Source organism: Pagrus pagrus, assembly GCF_965226575.1.
Source record: "Pagrus pagrus genome assembly, chromosome: 8".
Lineage (NCBI taxonomy): Eukaryota > Metazoa > Chordata > Actinopteri > Spariformes > Sparidae > Pagrus > Pagrus pagrus.
Genome location: NC_140192.1, coordinates 20728262 through 20754895, shown reverse-complemented (window position 1 = coordinate 20754895; position 26634 = coordinate 20728262). Strand labels below are relative to the sequence as shown.

The 26634-nt window shown below is 41.8% G+C and overlaps 2 protein-coding genes and 1 long non-coding RNA gene across 7 annotated transcripts; 1 reads left to right on the top strand and 2 right to left on the bottom strand.

Annotated features, from left to right (window-relative positions):
• Positions 1-190: 190 nt before the first annotated feature.
• On the bottom strand, positions 191-24659 carry mxd1 (MAX dimerization protein 1). 2 transcript variants are annotated; one of them, XM_084359986.1, is made up of 7 exons: positions 24454-24659; positions 24135-24253; positions 17047-17146; positions 10388-10417; positions 5506-5620; positions 5156-5312; positions 191-3872 (listed from the first exon to the last, which is right to left on the bottom strand). In XM_084359986.1, the coding sequence occupies exons 3-7, from the start codon at positions 17121-17123 to the stop codon at positions 3676-3678; spliced, it is 576 nt and encodes a 191-aa protein (XP_084216112.1). In that variant the 5' UTR covers positions 17124-17146; positions 24135-24253; positions 24454-24659; the 3' UTR covers positions 191-3675. The 2 variants fall into 2 exon arrangements, with proteins under 2 accessions (XP_084216112.1, XP_084216111.1); XM_084359985.1 differs by lacking the exons at positions 24135-24253; positions 24454-24659 and adding an exon at positions 17826-18726.
• On the bottom strand, positions 19620-23423 carry snrnp27 (small nuclear ribonucleoprotein 27 (U4/U6.U5)). The gene is made up of 6 exons (XM_084359987.1): positions 23183-23423; positions 21952-22084; positions 21551-21660; positions 21340-21419; positions 20312-20376; positions 19620-19946 (listed from the first exon to the last, which is right to left on the bottom strand). The coding sequence occupies exons 1-6, from the start codon at positions 23217-23219 to the stop codon at positions 19892-19894; spliced, it is 480 nt and encodes a 159-aa protein (XP_084216113.1). The 5' UTR covers positions 23220-23423; the 3' UTR covers positions 19620-19891.
• Positions 24311-26584, top strand: LOC311261404. 4 transcript variants are annotated; one of them, XR_014623144.1, is made up of 3 exons: positions 24311-24527; positions 26206-26294; positions 26424-26584. It is a non-coding gene; the product is annotated as an uncharacterized lncRNA (long non-coding RNA). The 4 variants fall into 4 exon arrangements; XR_014623145.1 differs by lacking the exon at positions 24311-24527 and adding an exon at positions 24706-24784; XR_014623146.1 differs by lacking the exon at positions 24311-24527 and adding an exon at positions 24731-24794.
• The last annotated feature ends 50 nt before the right edge of the window (positions 26585-26634 follow it).

Here is a 26634-nt window from a genome sequence, read left to right as displayed (position 1 = left end):
AGGCTCGCTTTCATCTGTTGTGCAAAAACCTCCTCATTACTGTCTATTCAGCCTCTACGTGAAGATTAGTCATTGTATGAGAAACTGCTGGGTTGGGTTCCTCTTTTAAAGCCTTCATTTGTTCTTAGAATATAATTACTGCGCAGGCTGTCACGCCTTGCACCACAAAATAAAGACGAAGACAAGGTGATAGGTAGGTAAACAAGGGTTTCAAATGTTTTATTCCTTTAATATCAATGGCAAATATAAACTGCTGCTCGACAATTCATTTCCAAAGGTTTTTTTCCCCCCACATTTGAAGTGATTTCTTTAGAAGACAGTGTCCAAATTCTCCAATTCAGAAAAAGTAAGTGCACAAAACGCCCTACTTTGAGTTACTGTTCAATAAACAGACATTGGACCTTTCTGAGGAGAAAGGCAGCAGGCGACGACGATGTTTCACAGATTGATGACGCGGTGTGTCTGTGTGTTTATTGTGTAATGCATGACAGCACCACGCCTGAGACTGTCACAATGAAAAGGAATGGCCTTTCCGATACATTGTACACACTCATACATTTCATATACTTCTGTTAGCTCGTACTTAACACGTAGTTTCTGTTTTTTAAGGCATTTTTAGCCACTTCTGTGTATGCAGGGACGGAAAAGAAAATGTGCAAGAACCAAATATACACATGAACATCGAGTTTCCCCTGATGCTGAAACCTGTAGCTTAAACAACTGGTCTGACTGTAGTTTTGTTCTTTGAGAGATTCCACACCTGCTTCTTAAGGCAGATGCTGAGAGCACCAGGGTCTTTGTAGAGGGGAGGAAGGGGAGGAGGAGGGGGGGCAATAGTTGCATGTGATCATCACTGACACACACGCACTGCTCCGCCACACACCCCTGCCTCGCCTGCACCACGGATGCCAACGCAGCATGTGGAAGAGGGAGTCACGCTCACAGGAAACACACATACATTCACACACGTGTCGATTGGCGGAAGACGAACAACAGGCCATGGATGAAGGAGGAGGAAACTCCCATGGACAGACATTAATGCTTGGGTTAATACATGAAGTCTTTGTCAAGTGGACTTTTTTTTTTGCATTTTACTAGTAAACAAATGAAAACCAGAACAGAAACATAGCCTTACAAATTTGTTTTTAAACCACCCACCCACCCTCAACCACCCTGAAAATTTCTCTCTGAAGACAGTGACGAAATAAACACACACACTCACACACACACACACACATACTGTACATGCCCACACCAACAGATGGCATTTCAGTGAACACACCTGCCCACTCACAACAACTTTTCAATACATTTGTCCATTTAGTCCCCCCCTTTATAACGTGGCTACACAGTTCCTCTCTGTTTGAAAAGGTTTCAATTTGACAAAAAATAAGCAGCATTCCACACTCAAAAGACTAAACAATCCTAAAATCTATTTTTCTGATTCATCTTCATGCTTTAACAGAGATTTGCAAGTGGTGGAGGCGGAAGCGGGGAGGTTTCCTTTGGCACTGCCGCAGGGTTGAGGACAGATCTACATTCGAAAAAGCTGCAATCCTCTCCCTGCCCGTGATGATTTGGAACAAAACGCAAAAAAAGGGCTGAAATCTCAACAGGCGGAGCAGCCATTTTGTTTGAGGTTCCCAGGCACGGAGACGGTGCCAACAGGCAAACACAGCTTTGCCAGAGGAATCATCGCACACCCTCAACCTGACCACCGGCTCCTCTCCTCTTTTATACTTTTTACTTAACGTTTTTAGAAATTATTCTGTTTTTTTTGTCCTTTTATTCCCCTGTCAAGAAGGGCAAGCTGGCGTTGAAAACAGCTAAAAATAATGATCAACCACAAAGAAAACATTTCATTTTCTAGGAGCACCGTGCCGAATTCTGAACAGACACAAAAGCCTCGAGGCACAAGAGACGTTTCTAAATACTCTAAATATTCTATGGGTCGACTAGGTTGTGCAAACAAACTACACGTAGGAAACTCTCAATAAACCTCACAAGAACATAGGCTATGACTAATTAAATATATTTATATATATTCTTCTATATATTTAGTATATCTAATAAATACATTTGTTGATAGACATAGAGATCTTTCTGTAAACTATTTACATTAAAAGGTGTACATTTTTGCAGGAACAATAAATAGCTATGAAGGCAAGGCAAAGGAGAGAAAATCTGTGGTTTTGACATTTTAGTGTTTTTCACATGAGAACACAGAGAGAGATTCTTCCCTCAGCGTGCTCCCACTGCAAAGTTAAAGCCAGTCGTTCTGTTTCAGGGTGACTCGGCTCGTCTCGAACTAAAACTCTCCCCTTCATAAATAATTGGCAGGAACATCCACTTGCAAAAAATAATGCTCTCAGTCTCACCTGCCTTTCTGTCCTCTCTACATAATGGAATGTGCTGCAGACTGCTCTCAGTAGATCGGCTCTTCCCTTCCTATGAATACCTGGTGAACGGGGCGAGGGCAGTGAAGACGTAAGTGTACAAAAATGTACCAGCACCTGCCTAAATATACCAGCATTCAGCCTGGTGGCTGGTGTTCAAAGTTTCCAAACCTGCTAGTTAACCCCTTGTTGTCGCCAGGCTCAGACGTGACATACACACATTATGATAAAAGGATGCTGTAAAAACGCCACCGTCGTCAGAGAGAGGCAAAAAACATCAAACCCACCCGCCCCTCCAAAAAAACCCTCCCATATCCCCCAGCCCCTTCACAATCTCATGCTGCACAAATTTTTTTTTCTGTGTTTGTGTGTTACTTTCCCTCTGAATGACAGTTGTGGACAGAACATTACAGGGTAGTTACGAGCCTGCCCACTCAAGCCTGGGTACTAAGGGACGTATTGCTGTCAGCCCCAAACTAAAGTTTGCTTTAGAGTCCACACACTCTGCAACGGGCAGACGACTGACGTGGTTTTCAAACACTCATTCCATCTGGTGACATTACTGGAACAGCTGTAGTGGGGGCCTTTTTTTTTTTTTTTTTAAAGAGACAGCATTTTTGTTTATAAAAGCAAGTATAAGTGCAAAACACCATGCACAGATGGTTGACTGGTGAGCAGGGCAGAAAAAAAGCCCCACATCATGTCAGTGTCACACCTTTGGGAGGACTCTGTCTCAGTGGACAACTTGGAGCGATGGAGGTGTGTATGTGTGTCTGTGTGTGTATGTGTGTTTAAGTGTGTGTGAAGTAAGGGTGAAATCTCATAAGTGCTTCCCATGGCTCTTGAGGCATAGAAAAAGAGGCAGTGGGATATTGTGTGGTAACATTCTCTGGCTGAAAGTTGTGTTTCTGACAGTCGGAAGGACTGATGGACGAACGGATGGATGGACGGAGGGTGGGAGTGTCTTTAGATTCCTCGTTTGATTGGTACAGAGCAGAGCAGACGACACCCTTGAGACTGACCGCTGATGATGTGCTGGATGTGGGCGCCTGTCTCGGAGGTGTCGCAGTCTGAATGGAAGTCACTGTGGGGACAGGAAGTCCACAGAAGCCCGGCTGGAGGAGAGGCCTCAGACTTGGTCGGTCCTGGTGGGGTAGGGAGGGAGACAAGGGATGGGGAATGGGTGAGGTCTGAGCGGGAATAGGTAGTGGTGGTACAATGTTGGGGCGGGATTGGCTAAAGGGGCGGAGGCGGGATTTGGGTCGGTGAGCAGTGCTGTCTATAGGCTGCAGCCCAGCTGCTTGGCCATCTCCTGAGTGTCCTGCAGGCGCAGCAGGCTGGCGCTGGAGTAGCCCTCGTCGCTACAGCTGCTGCGCAGGCTGCCTCGCTCGTCCCCTGAGTCGCTCACGCTGCTGGTGCTCCACTCCAGGTCACCCAGCAGGTAGTCCGTCCCCTCCACATCCACGTCCAGGTCCTCTGTTGGAATGCAAAGACAAGATTGTTACAGAGCTGAATGATAATTCAGTATTGTATGCTGCATAACTACCATTATAGCTAGGACGATAATTCGATTAGTTATCAACCATCAACTTAATAAGCAACGATTTGGATAATCGATTAATCGGTTTGAGTAATTTTTTTAGGAAAAAAAAAAAGTCGAAGGTCTCTGATTCCAGCTTTTTAAATGTGAATGGTTTCCTTACTCTTCTAGAACAGTAAACTGAATGTCTCTGGGTTGTGGACAAAACAAGACATCACCTTGGGCTTTGGGAAACACTGATCAAAGTTTTTCACCATTTTCTGACATTTCATAGACCAAACAGCTAATCGATTAATCAAGAAAATAAAAGAAAGGTAAAAAGACATAACCTAATCATTCAGTTGCAGTAGCTAATATCAATTTACTGTCAATGACACCGATTTCTTATTTATAAGTAACTGTATTCATTGGTTTGACAAAGTTTTAGTTTAGTAAGTAGTTTAGTACATTGTTATGTGTGCCTCTGGTGTTTGTGCTCTGCGCTCTCTCTCTCTATCCCCTCCTCCCTCTCTACCTGAGCACACCTGAGTGTGATCAGTGGTTTGGCTGGAGTCGGGGGAGGGGATAAGAGGGCGCAGGGACAGGTGAGCCTTGGCACACACACACACGAGAGCGGCAGCGCACTGGTGAGGAGGTTTTTTGAACTCATTGTCTGTAGAGGTTTATTCCCTTAGCCGTCACGCACGCCTGGGTGCGGGGGGGGCTTTGTGCGGGTGTGTGTTGGTGGACGCCGTTAGGTTTGGGTTGGAGGTTGCCGGTGGTCCTATTTTCGGTTTTTCTTTGTTAGGGCTTATTTTCCACGCAGGCAGGGGAAGGGGGAGACGCGGGGAACGACGGCCCACTGTGCGGCTGGTCCACCGTCTCTTCATCTGTTTGTTCTTTTTTGCCGGGACCTCCAGCCCCTTTTTGTTTGTTGTTATTCTTTAATCAATTCAATAAAATCATTTGTTTTGAATCTGAATTGCGTGTGGTGTCATTCTATGTTGCGCCTCCAAAACCCCTGGTTTTCGAGCTACAGGCTGATCCGACCTGGTGGAGGCCGTAACATACATGGTTACATTTAAAGAAAAAGTTTAAATAGCTTAGTATAATGAAAACTCAGAAGACATAACTACTCAGCAGTCTTATTTCTTAAAGCAAGATAGCTAGATCCAGTGCACAATGTTGAATCTTTCTTGTTTTGAATTTCTTGTAAAAATCACCCTGTGAGAAGGCTCACCTTGATCAGAGTCGGACTTGTCCGACAGGGTGGAGCCGGTACTGTCCATGCGGGTCCTCTCCACCCCCAGTTGCTCCAGACGCCTCCTCAGGTGTCTCTGCTCCCGCTGTAGCTGCTCCACGGTGTGCTGAGCTCTCCTATCGCTCTCCTCCAACCTCTGCAGGGTGGGAAGAAGAGAAACACTGAAAAAAGGTGCTCTGTGTGTGTGTGTGTGTGTGTGTGTGTGTGTGAGTGAGTTCCCTCTAGTCACTCAAGCACAAAATAATAACACACTTACTCACCACGGCACTCAACAAATTGCCCTCTTCACACTACGAGCACACCAATCACACAGATGTAGATCCACGCACCTTGATATGATCTTTGGCCTTCATCAGCAGGCTGAGGGTGGTGTGCCTGTTAGCATCTGGTCCTAAGGGAACGAGGGATTTCAAGCGCTCTAAACACAGCCGTAGATGTGCCCGCCTGAAGACAGAAGAGAAGAAACGGACAGAGAAACTGTCAAACGTGATCAGCTTTTTACCACGGCAGATACACAAAACAAGCATGTGATTTGTGGAGCAGCACTGTTCATGTGCGGCCTTGGGAAAAAAAAATCCATATATAAATAACTCAAGGACCACTCGCTAACTTTTTTCCTGGGCTTTCAACTGCATTTCATGCTTTCAACATGTGTTTTTAATCATGCTAGTGGCTTTTTTGGAAGGATGGCAATGTCAGTCTGTTGGTCTGCCATTCAGGTCCACAGAGAAATATCTCAACAAATATGGGATGAAGGGCTATAAAAAGTTCAAGTTCACGGTCCCCAGATGATGAATCCCCAAGTCCCCCCAAAAACCCCCTGACTTTTCAAATCATTACATTTTTTATTTTATTTTATTTATTTATTTTTTTAAGGGATTCTTGACTATAAAAGGAGCAAAATGAAAGAATTTTACTTGCTGAAGAGACATCCTCTGAATGGAAAAAAAGCATGCTCACCAGCCAGCACTGTCCTTTCCTGTCGAGTACCACTTTGTACCTCAAGATGCGACAGTCAAATATACAGCTAGCCCAGGCCTCTGGAGGTGAGCACTGACTGATGGGACTGCTTTTTGCAAGTCTAACAGAGCTAACAACCTAATGGCAGCTGCAGTTAGCAGGTACCCTGATGATATGATACCCCCTATTTCTTTGGAGTACGAACTTGCCAGGTGGCTGATTCTAAAGTTAAGCACCTTGAATGGTGCCCAAATAAAATGCACTTTAAAATTGAGAAAATTGTCACATCAATCAAAAACGGTCTGATCAAAGAATAAGTGAAGTGTGTTTCTGCCGAAGAATTTAATGCTATCTTTCGATATTTGACAGTTGCTACACATTTTGGGCTTTACCAAATAAGTATTCAAGTCCTCCATTAATTGTATTCTGGATCAACAGATATAGAAAACAAATGTCAGCCAAAAGGGATCATAGAAGGATCCTTCTCCAAAGCATTGGAAAAAAAGAGATGAAAAAAAAAAACAACTTAAATGTCAGTGAGGTATTTGTATTTTCTCTATGAGCTACTGCACTTATTATGTTCTGATTTTTGATACAAATGCTGGAGTTACTCATTCATATAAGGAGGTGGTGAGTAAATCATTTGCACATGTATGGTCTCCATGAAGCAATGAGACTCTCCCCTGTACGTTACCTCGCAGGAAGTCATTGTAACATTATTACATACTGTTGCTACACAGGATATTTCCTTGAGCGACAGTATATCTACAGCTATAGCCAATCCTCCCTCGACGAGACGGGAACAGAAATGTGCTGAAACCCAAAGATCACATGTGCCATATGTTCAGAGCTGCACTCATTATGAATGTCACCTGTCCTATAGCACCGCCACCCCTCTCAGCCGCTCTGGGCTGGCAGCCTTGGCAGTTGCTGAGGTCTGGTGGGTGTATGCGACCACTTGACCCCGCTGTTACACAACACACACCTCCATCTCCAGCCTCGGTGGAGTGTGTACGTGTCTGTATGCCGGTGTTCGCCTGAGTGAGTGGGCGTGTGTACGTCAGACACTTCCCGAGAGTGAGTGTAAAAACGTTTTTTCGGCAGCTGAGGACCGGCTGTATGAGCTGTTTGTTATATTGTCTGCTGCAGGTAATCCTGATGCGAGCGTCACCGCCGGAAGAGACCTAATTCAAAGCGACTGTGGTCAGAGGACGCAAATATATTCTCACCCCTTGCCCTTTTAAAACACACACGGACACACACTGCAAGTAAACCCCACGCACGCACAATCAAAGCAGTATTCAGCAGCTGAAACCGAGTGCCTGGTTCTCAGCTGACGCAGTCCAAAGGGCATGCACACTGACATTAGATGACATGCAAATACCCTTGCCTGTGTTGTTCTGACATAATAAAGAGATCAGCAGGGCTAGCTAATGTTTGTTAAACAACACTGATATGCAGCAGACGCATGGAACACCTCGGGGTCACATGGTGTCTCAGTGACAGAAGAACACTGTGGGTGTGGCTGCAACGCACAGCACTTTTTCAGCAACAGGTTATTTTGGTTCAGTGTGGCTCCAGTGCAGTGTGTCAACAGGCAAGTGTGTATGTGGAGCTATAGGCTTGTGTGCCATCAGCCTAAGGCAACAACCTACATTTCTCTGCCCCAATTTCGCACTTCCACTGTATTCTGGTGATCCCAACTGGGCTGAGTGCACCTGTTTGGTTGCAGTATGGTTGCACCAAATCTTCCCTGCAACCCAAAATGGTTTCCTCAGACCGAACTTCGACTGACCAGCAATAAATCATCCCACTGTCTTCACTCTCGCCCTCTGACCACCAACAGAACTTGCATGCAAAAGAAAAAAGGCGTGGCAGTGTCTGGAGTCGTGTTACGTGGATGTAAACATGCACACACGCATGCACGCTCTTGGTTCTGCGTGCAAAGACAGAAGGGGAGGAGACTTGTACAAAATAGGACTTTGAATGTGGAGGAGGGGAGATGGGCCTCATTGCACTCCTCTGGCTTTGCTAGCAGTGGGTCGCCGTGAGTGATTTACTATCTGCCTGTGACGGCTTTCTATCATCAAGCCACTGGTGGGAGAAACTGGCTAAAGGCTATGAATGTTCTCAAGTTTAATACGTTTAGATGGGTCTTGGTCATAAGTTTGACTTACTGCCAGGAATGAGGTGTCCCACACACACACATGCACACACATGCAGAGGGCTAAATCCCAGGCACAGGCCTCAGTGCCATATATTATTCAGGCTGTCCACTGAGCTGCTGGTTTGGATCAACTAGCACAGGCAGGAAGGAAGCCCTGAGAGTGACAGAGACTCAGACAGCACCAAAATAATATATAAATAAATAAAAAATCATTATTCTGGCCTGGTCAGTGTCTGCCTGAGAAACTGCTGAAAAACAGCATCAGCTTTTTTTTTTTTTTAGTTTGGTTGTTACATCATGTTACTACAACTGTGATATTATCCAAAAATGTTATAGTAAAAGTAATACTATTGTGTTTTATGGCAAAACTACAGCCATGCTAGCAGAGACTGTGCTTGGGCACAACAGGGTGCTCTGTTGTGCCCATTAACCGGTAACTAACTGGCTAATTCTTAAGAAAAACATGCAAAATTATGGGAAATACAGGAGGCGCTTTTCTTTAAGTCTGACATGTCGCTGTTAGCTTTTGTGTGTGAAAGTCAGTCCAGCAAAGTCTCTTCCTCAAAGTGCTTTTCCATCCGTTTAGTCACAGCAGCGTGGTACCAAACTAGCATTAGCTCTTTGAAACCCTTGCCCTCTCCCACACTGATGGGCAGCATATGTCACATGCTAACTTACATTATACTTACATGCTGATGTTAAGCAGGTATAATGTTTACCATGTTCATCAACTTAGTTTAGCATGACATCATGCTAACATTTGCTAATCAGTAATTAACAAAGAACAGCTGGTGCTGATCAGAATGTCATTAGATCATAAAATGGATTATTATATATAAAAGTATTGGACAAATTAAACTGTTGACCTGAGGACGGTGGTTGAGGCAAAGTCAGTGTGTCGCCAAAGTGATTTCCTCTGCGGACCATGAATGTGTAAACCAAATTTCACTGAAATCCCTCTGAAAATTATTTTAGCCTGCACCATTGTGGTGGATGAGCCAACCGTCATTGCCATCCCTACAGCCACGCTGTTGGCATTGATAAAATTAACTTAATCAGTTTCTAATAATATATAATGTACATAACTGTCTTCAAATGCACATTGAGCACCGTGCTCTCACAAATGACCTTTGCTGGGTTTCATCACTGATATTGTTTTGTTTTTTGGTACCAACTTCTTCGCTAGCTGCTAAAGCAAATAAGAAAAGTAATAATGGACTGATTGATTCACACAGTGCAAAACAGAGCAGCATAAATCAACCAGCTCAATAAAGTTGTGTTGAAACAGCCCAGTCTAAGTTATTGAAACATGCTGCTCTCAGATGCCGAAGGGCACATTGTGTCACCCGATACAACCACGACGCCACATTTGTGTTATCAGGTTCAAAGGGGGTGACAAAACAATGGTTTCATTAGAACAAACCTATTCAAGCATTGAAAAAAAGGTATTATTATTGGTGTGGTTCATTTATAGATAACATGAAGATAACATGATTATCTGTTTTTACAAATCAAGCAAGTATTTTTTAATTCATCTTTCCAAGGTAGCTCGCAAGAAACACTGTCCACGTAAACACAAAGATTGAATTTTATACTCATACGGCTGAATTTTAAAAGGTTTTTTAAATTAAATATGACTTCTATATTTTACCGAAGTACTCAGGATAACCAGGCCAAAATGTTAAAAATCAAAAAGGAAATTGAAAAAGCTAATTGGATATTGAAATAATCAATTGATATTGTGTAATGGCAACGAGACAATTGGTGTAATTTGAGAAAATCTGAAATTAATACCTGAATAATTACATACAACTAAAAGCCAAACTGAAAATAACAAAGGCCAAATGAAAAGAGGACATATGGAAAAAAAAACAACTAAAGATAACTGTATCTTCATCATATAGTATGAATTATTATGATCTGATGTATAGCCACATATTTTCGACAACCCTTGATTTACACTTTTCATGGTGACAGAGGGGTGATTGTGAGCTGCTATTTTAATGGATTGAGGAAGAGCAACTATTCACAAACATGCAACAACACACACGCACGCACGCACACACAAAGACCTTTTGACATACCTGTTCTTTTCCATTTCATTGTGCGTAGACCTGTGGAGATAAAACACATATGAGAAACTGCACATAATAACAGAGCCACTGATTAAACAGGGTAAGGTTTCCTCTCTGTGTGCCATCATTGCAGTCCAGGGCCTTACTGCAGGGGAGTGCGAGAGAGCGAGAAAAGGCTGTGTGGGAGTTTATGAGCAGTCAGAACGGCTGACAAAATGAGATTCTAGGAAATCAGAAGAACAGGCTGGGTATTCTGATGCCCGCGGCTTGTTCTACGGAGGACACTTGTGCTTTTTTTAAAAGACCCACTCAGATCTGTGATGAAGAGGCCCGGGGTAAACATAGTAACAGTAACTAGAAACAGAAGCCAGGGGCAGAAGTAGACGGGACTATGCCCCTTCATATTGCCTGGTTATTCACTGTGCATGTAGCGCTGAGAGAGGTGGGGGGTGGGGGAAGACACCGCGCTGAAGGTAAACTGAGAGATGGAGGTGTGCTCGTGGCCAGAATGACTCCTGCAATGCAGTGTTACAGCAGCACACTCCCACAGACGAAACAGAAATGGGGTTAAGTGGAGTTTTTGTAAAGGAATGTGCCAGCCTGCCCTGAGTGACAAGAAGATCCCCTGAACTTTCATCTACCTCCACCTGACCTCCTGATCCCCCACCACAGCTCCCAAAATAGCCTCTGCACCCTCAGCTCTGCTAGGCCCGACACTCTCACCATGCCGTGGCCGTCTCTCACAAACATACACACACACAGAGAGACACACAAGTTCACCTCCATGTTTGACAACATACTTTAAAGACTAAGCTCATAAATACTCTCGACCACTATCCTCAGTTGCAACTTCTGAACAGCAATGGTTATCATGCCTGTATATATGTGTGTGTTTGTGTGTGTGTATGTGGTGCAGGGTATCATGTTGTTTCAGTGTCGGGTGCTCTCTATCTCACTTGGCCTCCTCTAGCCAGTGTGCATTCCTGTGCAGGGCAGACAGCCGCTGGTGACATAACAGCGCTGGGATGTGATCCCACTTATTCGGGCTGGTGTTCAGGCTCTGGGACACCTCCAACCTGCTGCTCTAGCCCCATAAACATCTTCCCCTCCAGCTAACGCACCCATGACGCGACAAGGAACGGCTCAAAATAAGTTATACTAAGTGATGTGAAATATTTTACAGTTTGCACATGACACTGGATCCCTGGTCAATCACACATGGAGCACACTGGCTGCATCACCCTTGGCCACTACACATTATTACATAATATTACACTATCACTATTCTACCACAATATTACATAATCGTTACATTCTGAGGCAATATCTAACTAATTCTCCATGTACTAAAGAGGAGATCCAGCTGGCACGTTCAGTAGTCCATCTCACAAACTTCATTTATAACAGAACAAGAAACTCTCTGTTTACCAGCTGTCCACAAAAATGGCTGAAAAGACTGAAAATACTTATCTGCAGTGATACAGTAGATGGCTAATAATGCCCCATTTTTATTTATTAAATGATGAATCAACTGAGATCTAAATGATACTGTGAGATTAATCATTTCAAAATTGTCATATTTTGTTTCCCTATATTTTTTTTTCATAAACTTAAATCTGTATTTTTCTTTATTCACTGTGAAAAATCTTAACTCCTCCTGGCAGCTACAATCACTCTTGCATGTCAACTGAAAATGACAGTGATGGGATGGTTAGTTGCTTCCAAGTTTCAATCATAGAACTCCACATGCAGTGCAGATCCCAAACTGATTTGAAAAGATGTTTACATCCTGTTGTAGCCTCTAAGCTATAAATGTCAGCACGCCACTTGTCTGAAGTGGGTGGACAAGCTCGACGGCACGTCGAGGGTGTAAATAACTTATTTTCAAATCAATTTGGGATCCTGGGGCTTCTGGAGACTTGGATTATGATGGACAAGCTGTGTGGAGCCATTTTGGGTTCTTTCTGGGTTGTTTTCTTTATGTTTTAAAGTCCCTATCTACTTCAGTTGTTTAGGAGAATGCTGCAACGCTTTTTTGCTGTGAAGCTCAGGAAATGCATAATGTAAAAGTATTTCCTTAGCCCTTTTATGGCTTTATTTGATAGGAAAGCTTGAGATATGACAGGAAACAGGATGAGAGAGAGGGGGGATGACATGCAGCATAGGGCCACAGGTCGAACTCAGACCCTGGGCTGCTGCAGCAAGGACGAAGCCTCTGTACATAGGGCATGCACAACAACTGGGCTACTGTGATGCCCCAAACTCAGGAAATGTTTTGTTGTAGATTAGTAGATAATGACTGAATTTTCATTTTGGTAACTTTTCCTTTAAGAGGCAGTAGCTGTTTTTACACATGAACAATGTTTGGGGACATTGTACAGTGTTGTACTTTCACACATCTATGACGCATGTAGGAAGAGGAGGAGGACTCATCAGTACTATTGACTGTTTTAGAGTACAAAGCAGCTACAGCCCATGCAACGTCATCGAAACTTCCACTCATTGCTGTGAATTCTTCAGACATTCGCCTTCTCTATTCACAAATTGGCTCAAACTGACATTACACGGACTTGGGCGCTAATACGGTAGAGTCCAGTTAATGTCCGGCCCGACTTATTTGGACATTTGTGTTCACACATACAGCTTGTCCAGGTAAGGTAGGATGGCAGTGCATGTGTGAAAGTATACTGGACTGCACTGATTGTAGTGAGATGAGTCACCACTGCACCTTTCCTTCAGCTCACTCTACAACAAGGTTTTTCTACAGTACTCTACCATTAACTTGTATTTTCACTTCTGAAGCCTTGCTGTTGCCTCACCAGGTCAACCACATTATCTTGAATACAACACAGGGTGGAGAACGTGAAAGGACTCCATTTGCCTGCTCAACAAGGATGGCAAGATCACTGTATGATTTCCATAGTGCACTGTAGTGCACAGTGTGTGAATGTGTGTGTGTGCACGCAAATGTAAAGGGTGGGGGAGGAATCTCCATCTATGTAATGGAGGAGCTGGTGCTCTCCACTGCCTGCCAAGAGTGAGGAACAGAGCAGGAAGACACAGAGGGATGGAGGAGGTGAGGAAAGAGAGGGAACACCAGCGGGGGAGAGAGATGAGGGGGAGGGGGAGTCACTACTACTGACACACATGCACACATACACGCCAGAAACAGGGTGGCTCCCCTCCCCCACGACTTACACATCAATGGCATCGGGAAAACAACACACACACACACACACACACACACACACACACACACACACACACACACACACACACACACACACACACACACACACACACACACACACACACTGGAGGAGCCTGTTCATATAGGCTTGAATTGGCTTCATGGCCGCCTGCTCTACATTTCACCAAGTGTCAAGAGCAACAAAAATAGAACTTATCATGTCTGATCAATTCATGATTCTCTGGCAGAAATCATCCCTTCCCCCAGGTTTTAATCACAGCGCTGGTCAGCCTATTAATGATCAAAAGCCAACATCATACCAGACCATATCAACCCATCTGGGCTGAGCAGAAACCCTTATGAATAACAAGTGTGGCTCTGCTGCCCTTAAATAGTAATGACTAATAGCTGATAAAGTGCACATAGCTGATGAGGGAGTTGCTGCAGCTTAACGCAACCTTGTAGTTAAACTACAATAAATGGTCAAAGTAAATGCCGGTGAGCTAAAAGGTTTCATGTATAGAAACAAGGACAAACCCGCAGCAGCAGCTAGTGGTCTGCCTGACACAAAGCTACTTCCATATTTTCTTTACTACACATGTCTAAAAATATAGTGCCTGCTAAGCATGTCGAGGCATGTTCTGAGCTGCGTGGTCCTACAGCACTCCACATCCTGGGTTTTTTAGTACATGAGCAAGATGGAAGATGACTGACAACAGCTATAATGCACATATTTATGCTTCAAAAATAAAATAAAAATTGCTGTTCATCCGTAAAGATGATTTTAAAGTTTTATAGACTTCTGTTTGCCACAGAGCTTATTTTATTCCAAAATCCAATTGAAAAATCCCATAGGCTTTTTGTTGAGGGCACCAGGGTGCCAAAGAAACTAAACTAAACGATAAATTAAACTAAATAAATCAACGAATAATACAATAAATAATGTTTTTTGCAGGCCACACACTGACAGGTAGATGGTGCAAATAGGGCTCCGCTTCAATATAACATGCATGGTCCATATTCAATGGACAGCATTCTCAGCCGTCTATGTAAAGGGTCCTTGTGTCTTTAGATACGCAGCTATATACTGTCAGCTAGCTTTACATTGGGTTACACGACGGGAAAGGCCTTTATTTAAATCTGTACACATGTTTTACCTTAAGTGATCTTCATGACCACGTCTGCACATCAGAGGAGGTTGCACTGTGGACTAGTGTGCCCTCATGGCCGACCTGATGTGGGTTCAACCCAAGTCTGCAATTAATCTAAATGCGTTGAAGTGCATTATAATGACCGTGCCGCCACTCCTATCTTCTGCACCTCTGCTACATCATGGCTGCTTCCCACCTAAAATGGCATTATGTATATATTAATAAGTTGCCTCTCTTAACAACCTGCAGGGGGTTTCTTTATTTTCTATTTCCCCTTGTTTTCGTTTCCTTTTTTAATTTTTCTGATGAAAAGCAGGCATGTACCGGTGGGTGGTAGCAATATGCCATTGTTGTGTCTACTAAAGAATCCAGTCCCCTAATGTCCCAGTTTATTTGAAAAATCTATTTTGCTGGCATGACATCTTTTTTCCACCTCAGCTGAGCATGAAGCTTTTTTTTGCACTAATTAGGTGGTGTTTTCTGGCGTTTCCACTCAGAGCCTTTCATGTTCATATGTGCACAATGACAGGTGGAGGCAGACATAGTCCACGACTTATTTTTGGTCATATAGAATATGGTTCCACCATTGCTGTCAGCTTTGATCATGGAGCTATTTCATCGTCTCCACCATCAATGCTATGGAGGACTGAACCTGCCAAAATCAGAAATAAATAAATATATAAATGGTTCAATGAAAAAATAAATGAAAATGGTAGTAATACAGGAGTTGATACAGAAAATGTAAAAATGAATTCATTAATAAATAAAATGGCAAATTAGACAGGAAAGTAAATATATAGTAATAAATATAATATAATATAATATATATAATAAATAGAGTTACTTTTTTCTCAATAGTTGTTATTATGTGTGAGGTTACATGAGGCTGTAATAAGCCACACATCACTTCCTGTTAAAAGAGCTAAAAAATGTAGAAAAATGCATTAAATTTAATTGTATCCCAAAGCTGTAGGTTAAGTAGTTTTAACATACAAAAGAGGTACAGAACTGTACTGATCTCCTTTAATGTTTTGAAAAACAAATCAAGTGCACTATTAGTATGTAGGTTTCAAATAGTGCAACTGGAAAGTGATAATCAATCAATCAATCAATCAATCAGATTATGGATAGCGCGACAGTCCGATATCTGATAAGTGAATAATATAGTATTGTCACCCAATATCATATTCGAATTGGTCCTAACTCTAGAATCTCGCCTCATCAGTGTACATCTTGTTCACACCCTAACTCACCACATAAGTACAGACCATATCCTCCTGGACAAACTGCAAACTGCAATCTAATCACGGAGTGCACATTGATCTGTGGGGTGTGGAGACAACACAAATCTGTCCTGATATGATTGATTCATTGAATTCAGGTTACAGACTCTGAATGTACACTATGTGTGTGTGCATTAGGTTCCACTCAGGTGACCTGAGCTGTCAGGACAAGCCACCCTCACTGAAATGTCTTCTGCAGTCACCTTGACTGACCCAGTTAGTTACAGAGTGGCCATTCGCTTTAAGCCAGACTGATCTTTGCTGCTGTCACTCACACGCTTTAACACAGGACAAGGGGAAGTTAAAACATGGCTTTAACCCAACAGACTCTCACACACACACGCTGCCACAGTGTGTAATATCAGAGGAGCTTTTCTCTAGAGTTGGGGACAAATTAACCCAAAGCTATAGAGCTGGTTATGGTCAAGAGGTGTCAACGTTTTCACATTGTGATTTTGAGGCATGATTATCTGTCACACTATACTGCTCCTGGCTTTGGATGGAGAGGCTCTAAAAGCACATTCTTTTGGTTACCACCTTACACAGCATTATTTTCTCCAAAACAAACGGTTAGGGTTGTATCAGCGGGAACATTTTTGCACTGGAGTCAGTTCACTCAGAGTGACCTCAAAGCTTGGTGTCATGGCACAAATCTCAGTATTTTTTAAGCATCATGATCATATACAATAAATATCTCACTAATGATAAGGCTGCCATCTTTAAAGCCTTCCAAACCCCTCCCCCATCAACACCTCCACCCATTTCAGTGGGTGGTGAGTTGCATTTCATATTACTCTCTCTGAAAATGTATTACTACATGTGGCACCAAGAAAAAAAAAAGATAAACAAAATGATGTTAAATGTTCTCATATATGATTCTGTCACCACAAATGGAAAGTTATGAATGATTTGGTCAAAAAAAACAATCGATTATCGATGGATTAACCTTGCTGCACTCAGAGGGAACACTCTTGAAGTGGGTATATTATGAGCACGTTGTTGCAGAGCTGCAAAGTGACACAGTACACATTTTCTGGCTTTTACCTGCTACTTGTGTTTTTCTTGCTTTTGCTTTTCCTTTTCAAGCTTTCCCTCTCCCGGCTGCTGATGAAGGGTGGCATGGAGGCATAGCCGTGTTCAGCTTCTGCAAGCGAATAAACAACATAGTGGTCACATGTCCAGATATCTGGCAATGCAAAATATAGCCACAGTGAAAAGCAGCCAAACCAGGAATAGGATGACTGCACAATGTGCCACATTTGATCTTGGTGCTTGTGGAATTCAGTAGCAATGTGATGCGCTGAAGTGCAGGCGTGCAATGAATGGATTTCATGCAGTATCTTTATACAGTATTTTCTTCCCTCAGCCTGGACAATGATGTCATCTTGAACTGGAATAAACCCCACTAGCAAACCACAACAGAGGGAAAGGAGGGGCCTCCATGAAAACAATGTCTCCCTGCACATCTGACTGCATCTGCCACATATGCATTCATTCTTTCAGTAGAAAAGAAAGGCAAATGCACGTGTGTTTTTGCACATTTGCAGCATATGAACAGAAAAGAAAATGTCAGAACATTGATTAGCAGCTACTTTGAGTAGGCGATGCGTTCAGCTGAAGTGCTGTGCAAAATCCGATAACGTTTCTGTCTTTAATGCATGGCACGATTATTTTATATAAACCATAAAAGGGCAGCAACAGGATTTAATATCGATTTAAAATGAGATGTGCATTAATTAGCGTGGTCTGTGGAGGGAGGGGGGTGTCATTGTAATTTCTCAGAAAAACAACAGACCGTAGAAAACAATGCAATTACACTTTACCTCGTTCTCTGCGATCAAGGTACTCGGCTGCTTCGATCAACATCTGCACCAGTCCGATCGCCGCCATTTTCAACAATAACACTGATAATATAACAATCCGGTGAGGGATTCCTCGGCTGTACACAACCTGCTTCAGGTCCCACTGGCTCTGCTGCTCTGTCACTTGTTATTTATTTAAAAAGGCGAGAGGTAACGTTGAAAGAGTTCCTCCTGCAGTGTATCAAACGGGCTATTTAAAAGTTAAAGGTCGTGAATGCAGCACCACTGGGGTTTAAAAGCCACATCAGTCTGTTCCTTAATGATTGTTCAAATGGTTCAGGTGACGTTAAGGGTTTGGTGTTAGCTGGCTAGTCGAGGCTGACGCTTCTTCAACGGCTGAGGTTGCGCTGCCTTCTTTATTAAGTGTTTGCTAAATGTCGTTGGTTTTCTCGGCACTTCTTCAAGAAAAACAGCGGTTTGTTGACAAAAACAAAACGAAGGGTTGCCTGACATAAAAAAAAAAAAAGCCAGGTGTTGTTCTGTTTGGCAAAAAAATGAAGTTGGCTGAAGCTAGCGTTGGTGACAACTTGATGAAATAACGACGAAAAGTTTCTTGCTAGCTTGGTTGTATACTGGTAGAATCGGCCAACCAAAAACAATGTTGGCTTTCTGTCTGATGTCAAATGGATAAAAATGCGAGCTAGCCGTCTTAAAGTTAAAAAGCCGACGATGTCATCCAACCTGATCGCTTCGGAGCTATGTGGCTGGCTAGTTTTGTGCTGGTTTATCGCTGATCACGCGTGACACGTCTCGCTGGAAACAGATAGCGACTGACATCAACTGAGGAACAGTGAGTGTTTGTCAAACTGCTTCCAAAATAGTGGCTTGTTGATCTGGACGACAGCTAACTACTGTACTTTACCACAAAGCTTCTGTGTGCTGCGATATGATTGGGCACTGGACATAACCAATCATGCTCCTATTGGGCGTTTCAGGGGTCAATTATCCAGAGGGGCGGGCACTGTCTGCTACTGAGGGCCTGGTTCGGCCATTTTGGTTCTAATTCGCATTGGCGCAGGCACACCGTTTTGAGCCACAATGAACTGCTCCTGCGCTACACAGTCGTGCGCCGTGATTGGTTGATTTCTGATCAACTTGCAAGCGATTGGCCGCAGTGCCCACGAGCTAAAACGACAACGCCCGCTTCTGACAGAAACCACGCCTCTTTGCCATGCTGTTTCGCGGTGTATGGCAATGATTGGCTTTCGTGGTGTTGTCTTATTTCTCGTGAGGTGATTGGCCAGATTCACATGCTCTCTTACTATTGGTCCATTGCTACTCTCACAAATACATCAGCGCAGGCGCACGCCCACTGCCTTTTCCGAAACATGATAGCAGTAAAAGCCTGCTTCAAAATGACACGAATGTCCATTTTAAAGCAGGAACAATCCCCGGTCCTACGCAGACGACAACATGCAACGAGTTCATTGGCTGTAAAACATCCTTCGTCTTGAACTAAATTTAATCTTTGAATGAAAAAAGTCAATACCAGAGCATTTGCAGAGAACACCAAATTAGATCCAAATTGGTGAAAATAAAAATCTGTCAAGCTACACAAGAATATTTTAGGTTAAGGTTAGTATTGCTCTGTAATACCAGAGACCTTGGTAATAGTGTGATCATACTCATCAACTTATAAATAGCAGATGTCATTGTGTTAAGATATGCATGAGAAAATATGTCTACACATCATGGCAGATGCAAGAATCAATTTGTCATTAAATATATATTCTTCAGAATCAGGACTGCAAACAATCATTTTTAAATTCCTTTTATTTCAGACAAATCCCCACACACCTCAATAACACAGAGCTCCATGCATTAGGTCCACAGTGGGTCTCCTCTGAGTACTCAGCTGTGGCTTACTGCAAGCAATACTATTTACATTTATGTGTTCACTTATAAAAAGATATACAGAGTTGTTGCTTAACACAATACAGGTTTCAAATAACAGAACATAGCATAACATCATCTACTATTGTGACGGGAGAATGGAGGCAAACTTGCCCAAATAATTGTTGATACTTTTAAGCGATGAAGTCCAGTGGCCTGTTGAATCCCCCCTTTCTGTTCATGTACTGCCTGAAAAAAATAAATATATAAAAACACATTACATCACTGTTACCCTCGCAACACTTGCAGATTACATCACCGAGCACCAATGGGAGAGCAGGGATCTCTGCATAGAAACACCTGCAGAGGTGATTGGCTAAAATAACAGTGGTTGATGCTGAGGGGACTGAAAAGTTGACGTCTTAACTCGGTAACGTGACCAGCTACTGGGGTTCAGATAATAACTTCAAAAGGATCACCATGTAACAAAACAAGGTCTTATGAAGCATGTGGAAAAGTGCTCTGCGGCTATGTGCAGCACTGCTGTGCTGCTGCACGACCAACACCTAGCTTGATGCATTCAGAAACATTTGTTTTCTTAGTGGTTGTCATACCTGTATTTTCTCTTCATGGTCACATTGACAGCATGTGCATTGGCTGCTCCATCCGCTTTCCTACCCTGTTTGAAAACAAGGTTACTGCTTCTAACATATGAAACATCACATACTACACTTAAAGTTATTGAGCTTATAGCCACATATTACTAATACATTAAATGCAGAGGTCAGCTTGGCTTTCATTGTTCCCTATTATTCACAAAACTAATTGATGAGGATTATTTTAAAGATGAGCATGTGTATAACCTTTAAAATCAATTCAGTAAACATACAAGTAGATTGAAGTAGGTGGAGGAAATACTGTACAGTGTGTGTTAAACTATTGGAAAACTAAACCATGATGGCAGTTTTCACATTACATTTGACAGAAAAAACTATTGACAAAATTCTCAGTATCAAACATGCATTTTGTGTTTTGATTCACTAAAAAGAGTGCAGACAAATTTAGCCTAAAATTTCTATTAACATAGCCGTTACAGCTCAGTGGCTAATGCACAATATCCTTAACATCACATACCTGCAGCTGCTTCACAGTCAAACACTTCCAGCTGCTGACAATCTGATGTAAAGCATGTAGGAAGGACAGCTGCCGGAAGGACTTCACTGTAGAGCCGTTGCATATACAGTATATGACGTAAATTTAGAGTGAAGTTGGCGTGTTGTCCAGTAAAGTTAATCAAAATTTAGATTTGTACATTTTCCATCTCTTCTTTTTGCTCATGGATAATAATTATTGCAATAGAGGCACAACCTTCATCTTCAAAAAAATAAACAAAAATCATGACACGTGTGAATCCTGACCACTACAATGACCAGGAGCTACCTACTCTGTGAATCCTAGCTTTTCTGATACTTTAGCCATTCACAGTGGTTATAAAAACTGGTACATTGAGCTGGCACACTGAAATTAATGCAAACAAATAATATGCCCATCCTCAGTTTAACTGCAGAATGCAATGAACTATATTTGTAACAAACTGCACCTCCTTGTGGCTGTATAAAATAGGTCAGCCTTGTTCACTCACCTTGGTGGTGTCAAAGGAAGCAAATCCCATCAGTTTCATCATCTCAATTTCCTCTTCTGTTTTGCCCTGCATGTCCTCCTCTGTCAAAAAATAGTGGAGTTGAATTTTGGCATAAACTCGATGTTACACTTGGAAATGTCACAAGCACTGAAAACTCTCCTTTATTAATATGAATATTATGAATACATGACTTTTTTTCTACATCCGATACCTGAGATCTGAATGGTCTTTGCTTTCTCCTTAGCATCTTTGCGGTCATCGTCACGTCGGTCTTTTTGTCTCACAGGAGAGAGGGATGAGGAGCGGTGACGCCTTGGAGACCTGCAGAGGGAACACAAAGATGGCTGCAGGACGGGTTACCACGACTACTGAAGGCAGACACTTATGCTAGCTAGAGTGGTTAATATAGTACATATCAGATCACACAGATCACTGAGCTTGAGGGGAAAGAGTCCCATAAATGCACTACAAACAACACAATGCTTTTTCTATCACACTTTGTTATAAACAGCCCACGGATACTTGACTTGGTTGCCCTGGGTAATGATAGGGTTAGGCAGGTCAGGAGATGCAAGAGAAATCCCATCCAGTGTTCCAAAATCGGTTTCTCACCTTGACCGCCTCCTGTGAGGAGAGCGTGAGCGGCTTCTCCGCCGGTCTCTGTCCCGATCTCGGGAACGAGAGCGTTCCCTCTCCCTTCGCCTTCGCTCACGCTCCCGTGAATTTGAGCGGGAACGCCTTCTCTCTGCGCAAAAGGAGAAAATGAGATCAGGACATAAGCAGTAAACTGGGGGATTTTAAGTTGGACACACACTTGAACATTCTTCTCTATAAAGAGGATTAAGGAGGTTTCCTTCTCTACATGTCTGTTGCTATACCTGATGTTCATAGTACAACATGTATAAATATCAGTGGCACCTTGTGATGTCTATTTTAGTGGTGAGTACCATTTTCACCTACTATGATATGTTGAATTCAAACACATGCCACAAGGCAGCTGAAGTATAGCTTGGTGACTGACATCAAGTTTTGGATAGTGTTGCTCATGCTCTGAAAGTGCTGATACATTGTTAAAGTATACAGTTATTATTGTTGATGTAATTACAGATATGACAGCACTGTGAATACAGATTTCCTTCAATATTCAACTTTTGATCACTTTAGGTAATATGATTATGCGAGAACACATTAGCATGCAGTTGTGGTTCTGCATGACAGTGGCAGAATTAACCAACAACAATCAGTCTTTGATGTCAGACAAACCCAAGATAAGATATCAATCAGTACTTACTGTCTCAAAAAGGATGCACAAACAATGTCTATTGAAAAGAGTAGTAAAGAATATCTGATATTTTACGGTGAATATTAAACTTATATTTAATGACGCAGTTAAAAAAAAAACAACAAAACAGAAAATCCGCCAAATATGACAGGATATTAACAAGCCCACAATGAACTATGGAAAGATCTAGATCAGTCTGTTGGCCAATAGTCAGACTACACCAAATCACACATATTGAAATACAAATCAATTATACATCATCTGAGTTTTAAACCGTGTTGTCTACCTAATGTAAACAGCAAAGCTAACGTTACGTACTTAATTTATTCCACTGAGAAAAATAATTAACCTGTAGTAAAATGACAATGTTATACACCGTGAGTCATATTTAAAAGTATGAAGTTAGTGTTGAAAAGGTATCATTTACATTTTCTCATTATATATGTGCTTTCTCCGAGTGTAAAAGAAGAAAAAAAAACGTGGTTTTTTTTGGCTAGCTGAACATCGAGTTACGTTGTGTTAACGTTAGCTTATTTAGCTAACTTACATCTCCTTTCTTACCTCGTCTGGGAGGAGTGCGACTCCTGCTCCTGCCCATTTCCAAAAAAGATCAAATATCACGCTCGTAGATCAATGCAGTGCTAAGTATAAAACAATATGAGCTTAGCAGTTTTAACAAACAGTAGGTTGTTTGTGGTTCTTCAGCGATAATGGCTGCTACTTCAAGGCAGGCTCTTCTGTTGTCTATCATGAGGTCAACAAGCGAGCTTCCGGTGACCTTTCTGCAGAGCAGCGCCCTCTACCGATCCGGAGGAGAGCATCCGTGTGGATCTGGAGTGAATCACAGACTGTAGTTTTAGCTGAAGTTTTGTAGTTTGCAAGTTTGTTTTTCATGTGTATGAAAGAGGAACTCCATGTGAAGTACATTTCTCTGTTGTTTCCGTATAATCTGTCTTTTTTAAAACATACTTTATTTCAAAATGTCCGCAAACAGTAACAAAGGTTAACATGGATTCCCATACACACAGATAAAGCATTAGGAGATAAGAGCAGAACCACTGACAAACAGAAGCAGACAAACAAATTCAACAGAAGAATGAGGACAAAAGAAACAAATAAGGATGAGAGAGTACAAAAGAGAGCGCTAATTCCTTCATCAGCACAAACAATTTATTTATTTTTTTGTTTGTGAATTTACATTTATGTATGTGGAATTTAAAATATTATATTCTTAAATATATGATTAACTTGTAAGAGGCTTCTTTCACTTTATTTGTTGGAAGAATTTTTTTTTTTGTTGGTAAGGACCACATTTTTCCAGTCAATATTCACAAAATGACTCCAATAAAATGTTGCTGTGGCCATACTATCTCTGAGAGGCTATACAGTGCTGCATGAATGACGTCTTTCTGTAGGCCAATCTGGAAATTTGCTTCTGGTTCCAAAACGCCAATGGATTTTGGATTATTGCACTATATAAACTCTGTGGCAAACAGAAGTTGATGATACTCACACATTTCATTCAGCAAGATTGTCTTCACAGATGAACACCACTTTTATGATTTTTTTTAAACATTTGCCTTGTCCTGGACTCACTCTGTCCTACCCAGGGGGACCAGCTCATTCATTCATCTTTGGAAACAAAAGGAAATACATCTCTAAAAATAGCACCATAAAACATCAGGATGTAAATTGTATAAGCAGCCTAAGGTGTATTTACGCATCTATTATACATTTCCTTGCTTTAATCCCTAGACGCCTGTGTGAAGCAGGACATTGAGAGAGTAGTATGACCTCAAAGCAATTAGTATCCTGACAGGTTTCATCTTCACCTGTGCTCTCTGAGCCATGAGAAGAAGCCAAGAAGCTGACAAGAAACAGCAGATGGAACAAAAAATACTAAATGGTGGGTGAAAAATAGTCTGTGTTTAAAATTAAGCCGGCAGCGACAGCTCAACACAGGAAGTAGCTACATCTTCATTTTGTAAAAACTGGTGCAACAATAACATCATTTTAGTGACCAAACTACTCAGCGATAAGATTAACAACAGCGCCAGTCAGGCTTCTTGTGCTCGAGCTCCCATGATGCACTGCCCCTCTCCGGTTGTCCAGGCAACGAAAAACAGTTGCTGCTTTTTTTTACTACTCGACGGTTACGGGATGGTGAGTTAATGTACGAAAGATAACTAACTTTTAAGTTTAAACATAAACTTAACTTAACTCAACCAAGAACGACTTTCGCAAAACATTTTACCCGTACAGCAGTTGTTGGGCAACATTTGAACAAATGCATGTACGTTTGTCGTTATTTGGGACGGTTAGGATAACTGACGGTTGTGTTTTTTTTTTACCGTTAACGTCAGCTAGTGACGTTAGCTGCTAAAAGTTTGCTAACTGGCCTGCTTACATGTTTAAAGCGAGCCAGTAAAAGTCGGAGCCACTTTCATGCAAAAGGTGGTTCAACAGTGCATGTGTAAAATCAAATGAATAAATCATAAATAATAATATTTACATACATAATAAAATACAATATAACAGATTTATGATTATGTTATGATTATTGTTCCACTAATGGGTTTGTTACTAAAAGGTTCAACTATTTTATTGTGTTATGATTATTGTTCCACTAATGGGTTTGTTACTAAAAGGTTCAACTATTTTATTGTGTTATTCTGCTGGTAGGCTTTCCCCTTTGGGATCAATATAGTTTTCATCTCAATCTATAATATAATCTGTAATATTAACATATTACATCTTTTTTAAAATCATGTCTACAAAGTAACTTATAACTAGAGTTGTGAAAAAATAAAATGGGATAAAAAGTACAATATTCGCCTCTGAATTGTAGTGGAGTATCTTAAAATTGTACTTCTATTACCTGTAGGTATTTGGTGGCTGGAAAGATGTTCCTTGCATAAAACTGGACTGTTTGTGTGCAGTAGAACTACACAAATATTTTTGAAATTGTTGCGACATGACCAGAGAAAACAGAAAAAAAGGCCTTTGGTATTCCCTTCTGCTGAAAAGGTAGAAGAAAACCAGAATACACAGGAAGCTGGGCAGTGCTTAGTTTTGGCTCTGAATCTGTTTTAAAACAGGAAACAGTATGGTGGCCAGCTTGTCACAAACAGTATCATATTACATCCAAACAGTTTGCTACAATACATGCATGCATACGAAATGCAAAACAACAATCTGTGGTTGATAAGACAGCCCTAAAATCTGGCAGGTGTAACTGCCAAGCAAATGTAACTGTTTTTGAAGCCTCCTTTGCAACCTTATCTGCCACTTCCTTTTCTTTGATACCAATATGTGCCTTCACCTATTAAAATGTTAAAAGACCCATCATTTGAATTCTGTATAGTGTTTGTTGTCAAAATTTGTGGCCTGCTCTCAACTATACTGTAAACTTGCTAGTGATGACTGATCCTTTTTTCTTCACTTTGACATGAAACTCTGGAGTAATACATGATACCTATTTTATAAACCAACATTTTTGATGTCCCCAGAATGCTCTGTCATTCCCTTCCTCTATATGTCACTGTGTTTCAGTGTGTTTATCTGTGTGTGTTTACATGCTTCAGTATCCAGTGTAACAGAGAAAGAAGGAATATTCGAGATGGAAGCTATGGCAAATATGGAAGAGGAGGAATTCTTGAAGACCATTCGTCTGGTAAAGCTGGGTCATTGACTGTAGTGAAGAAATTTAAACTTTGTCTTTCATGACCATCACTGTCACTGAATAAGAATTTATTTCTCTCCCTCTTTTTCTCCCGCCTTTCATCTCCCCATCAACCGGAAGTTGTTTATCGGTTGTGCGGCTCTTCCTGGTATAACTGAAGAGTCATGGTCAGAGGAGAATAAGAGGGCTGTGGATCAATTTATTGTGGACACTACTATCAAAATCCTGACGGTCTATGTGGACCCCAACGGCAGGCTGCGGGTGGAGCACTCCTTGCCATCATCGGTACAGCACACTTTCCTCTGCACTTTTAATCCTAATTTTGATGAGT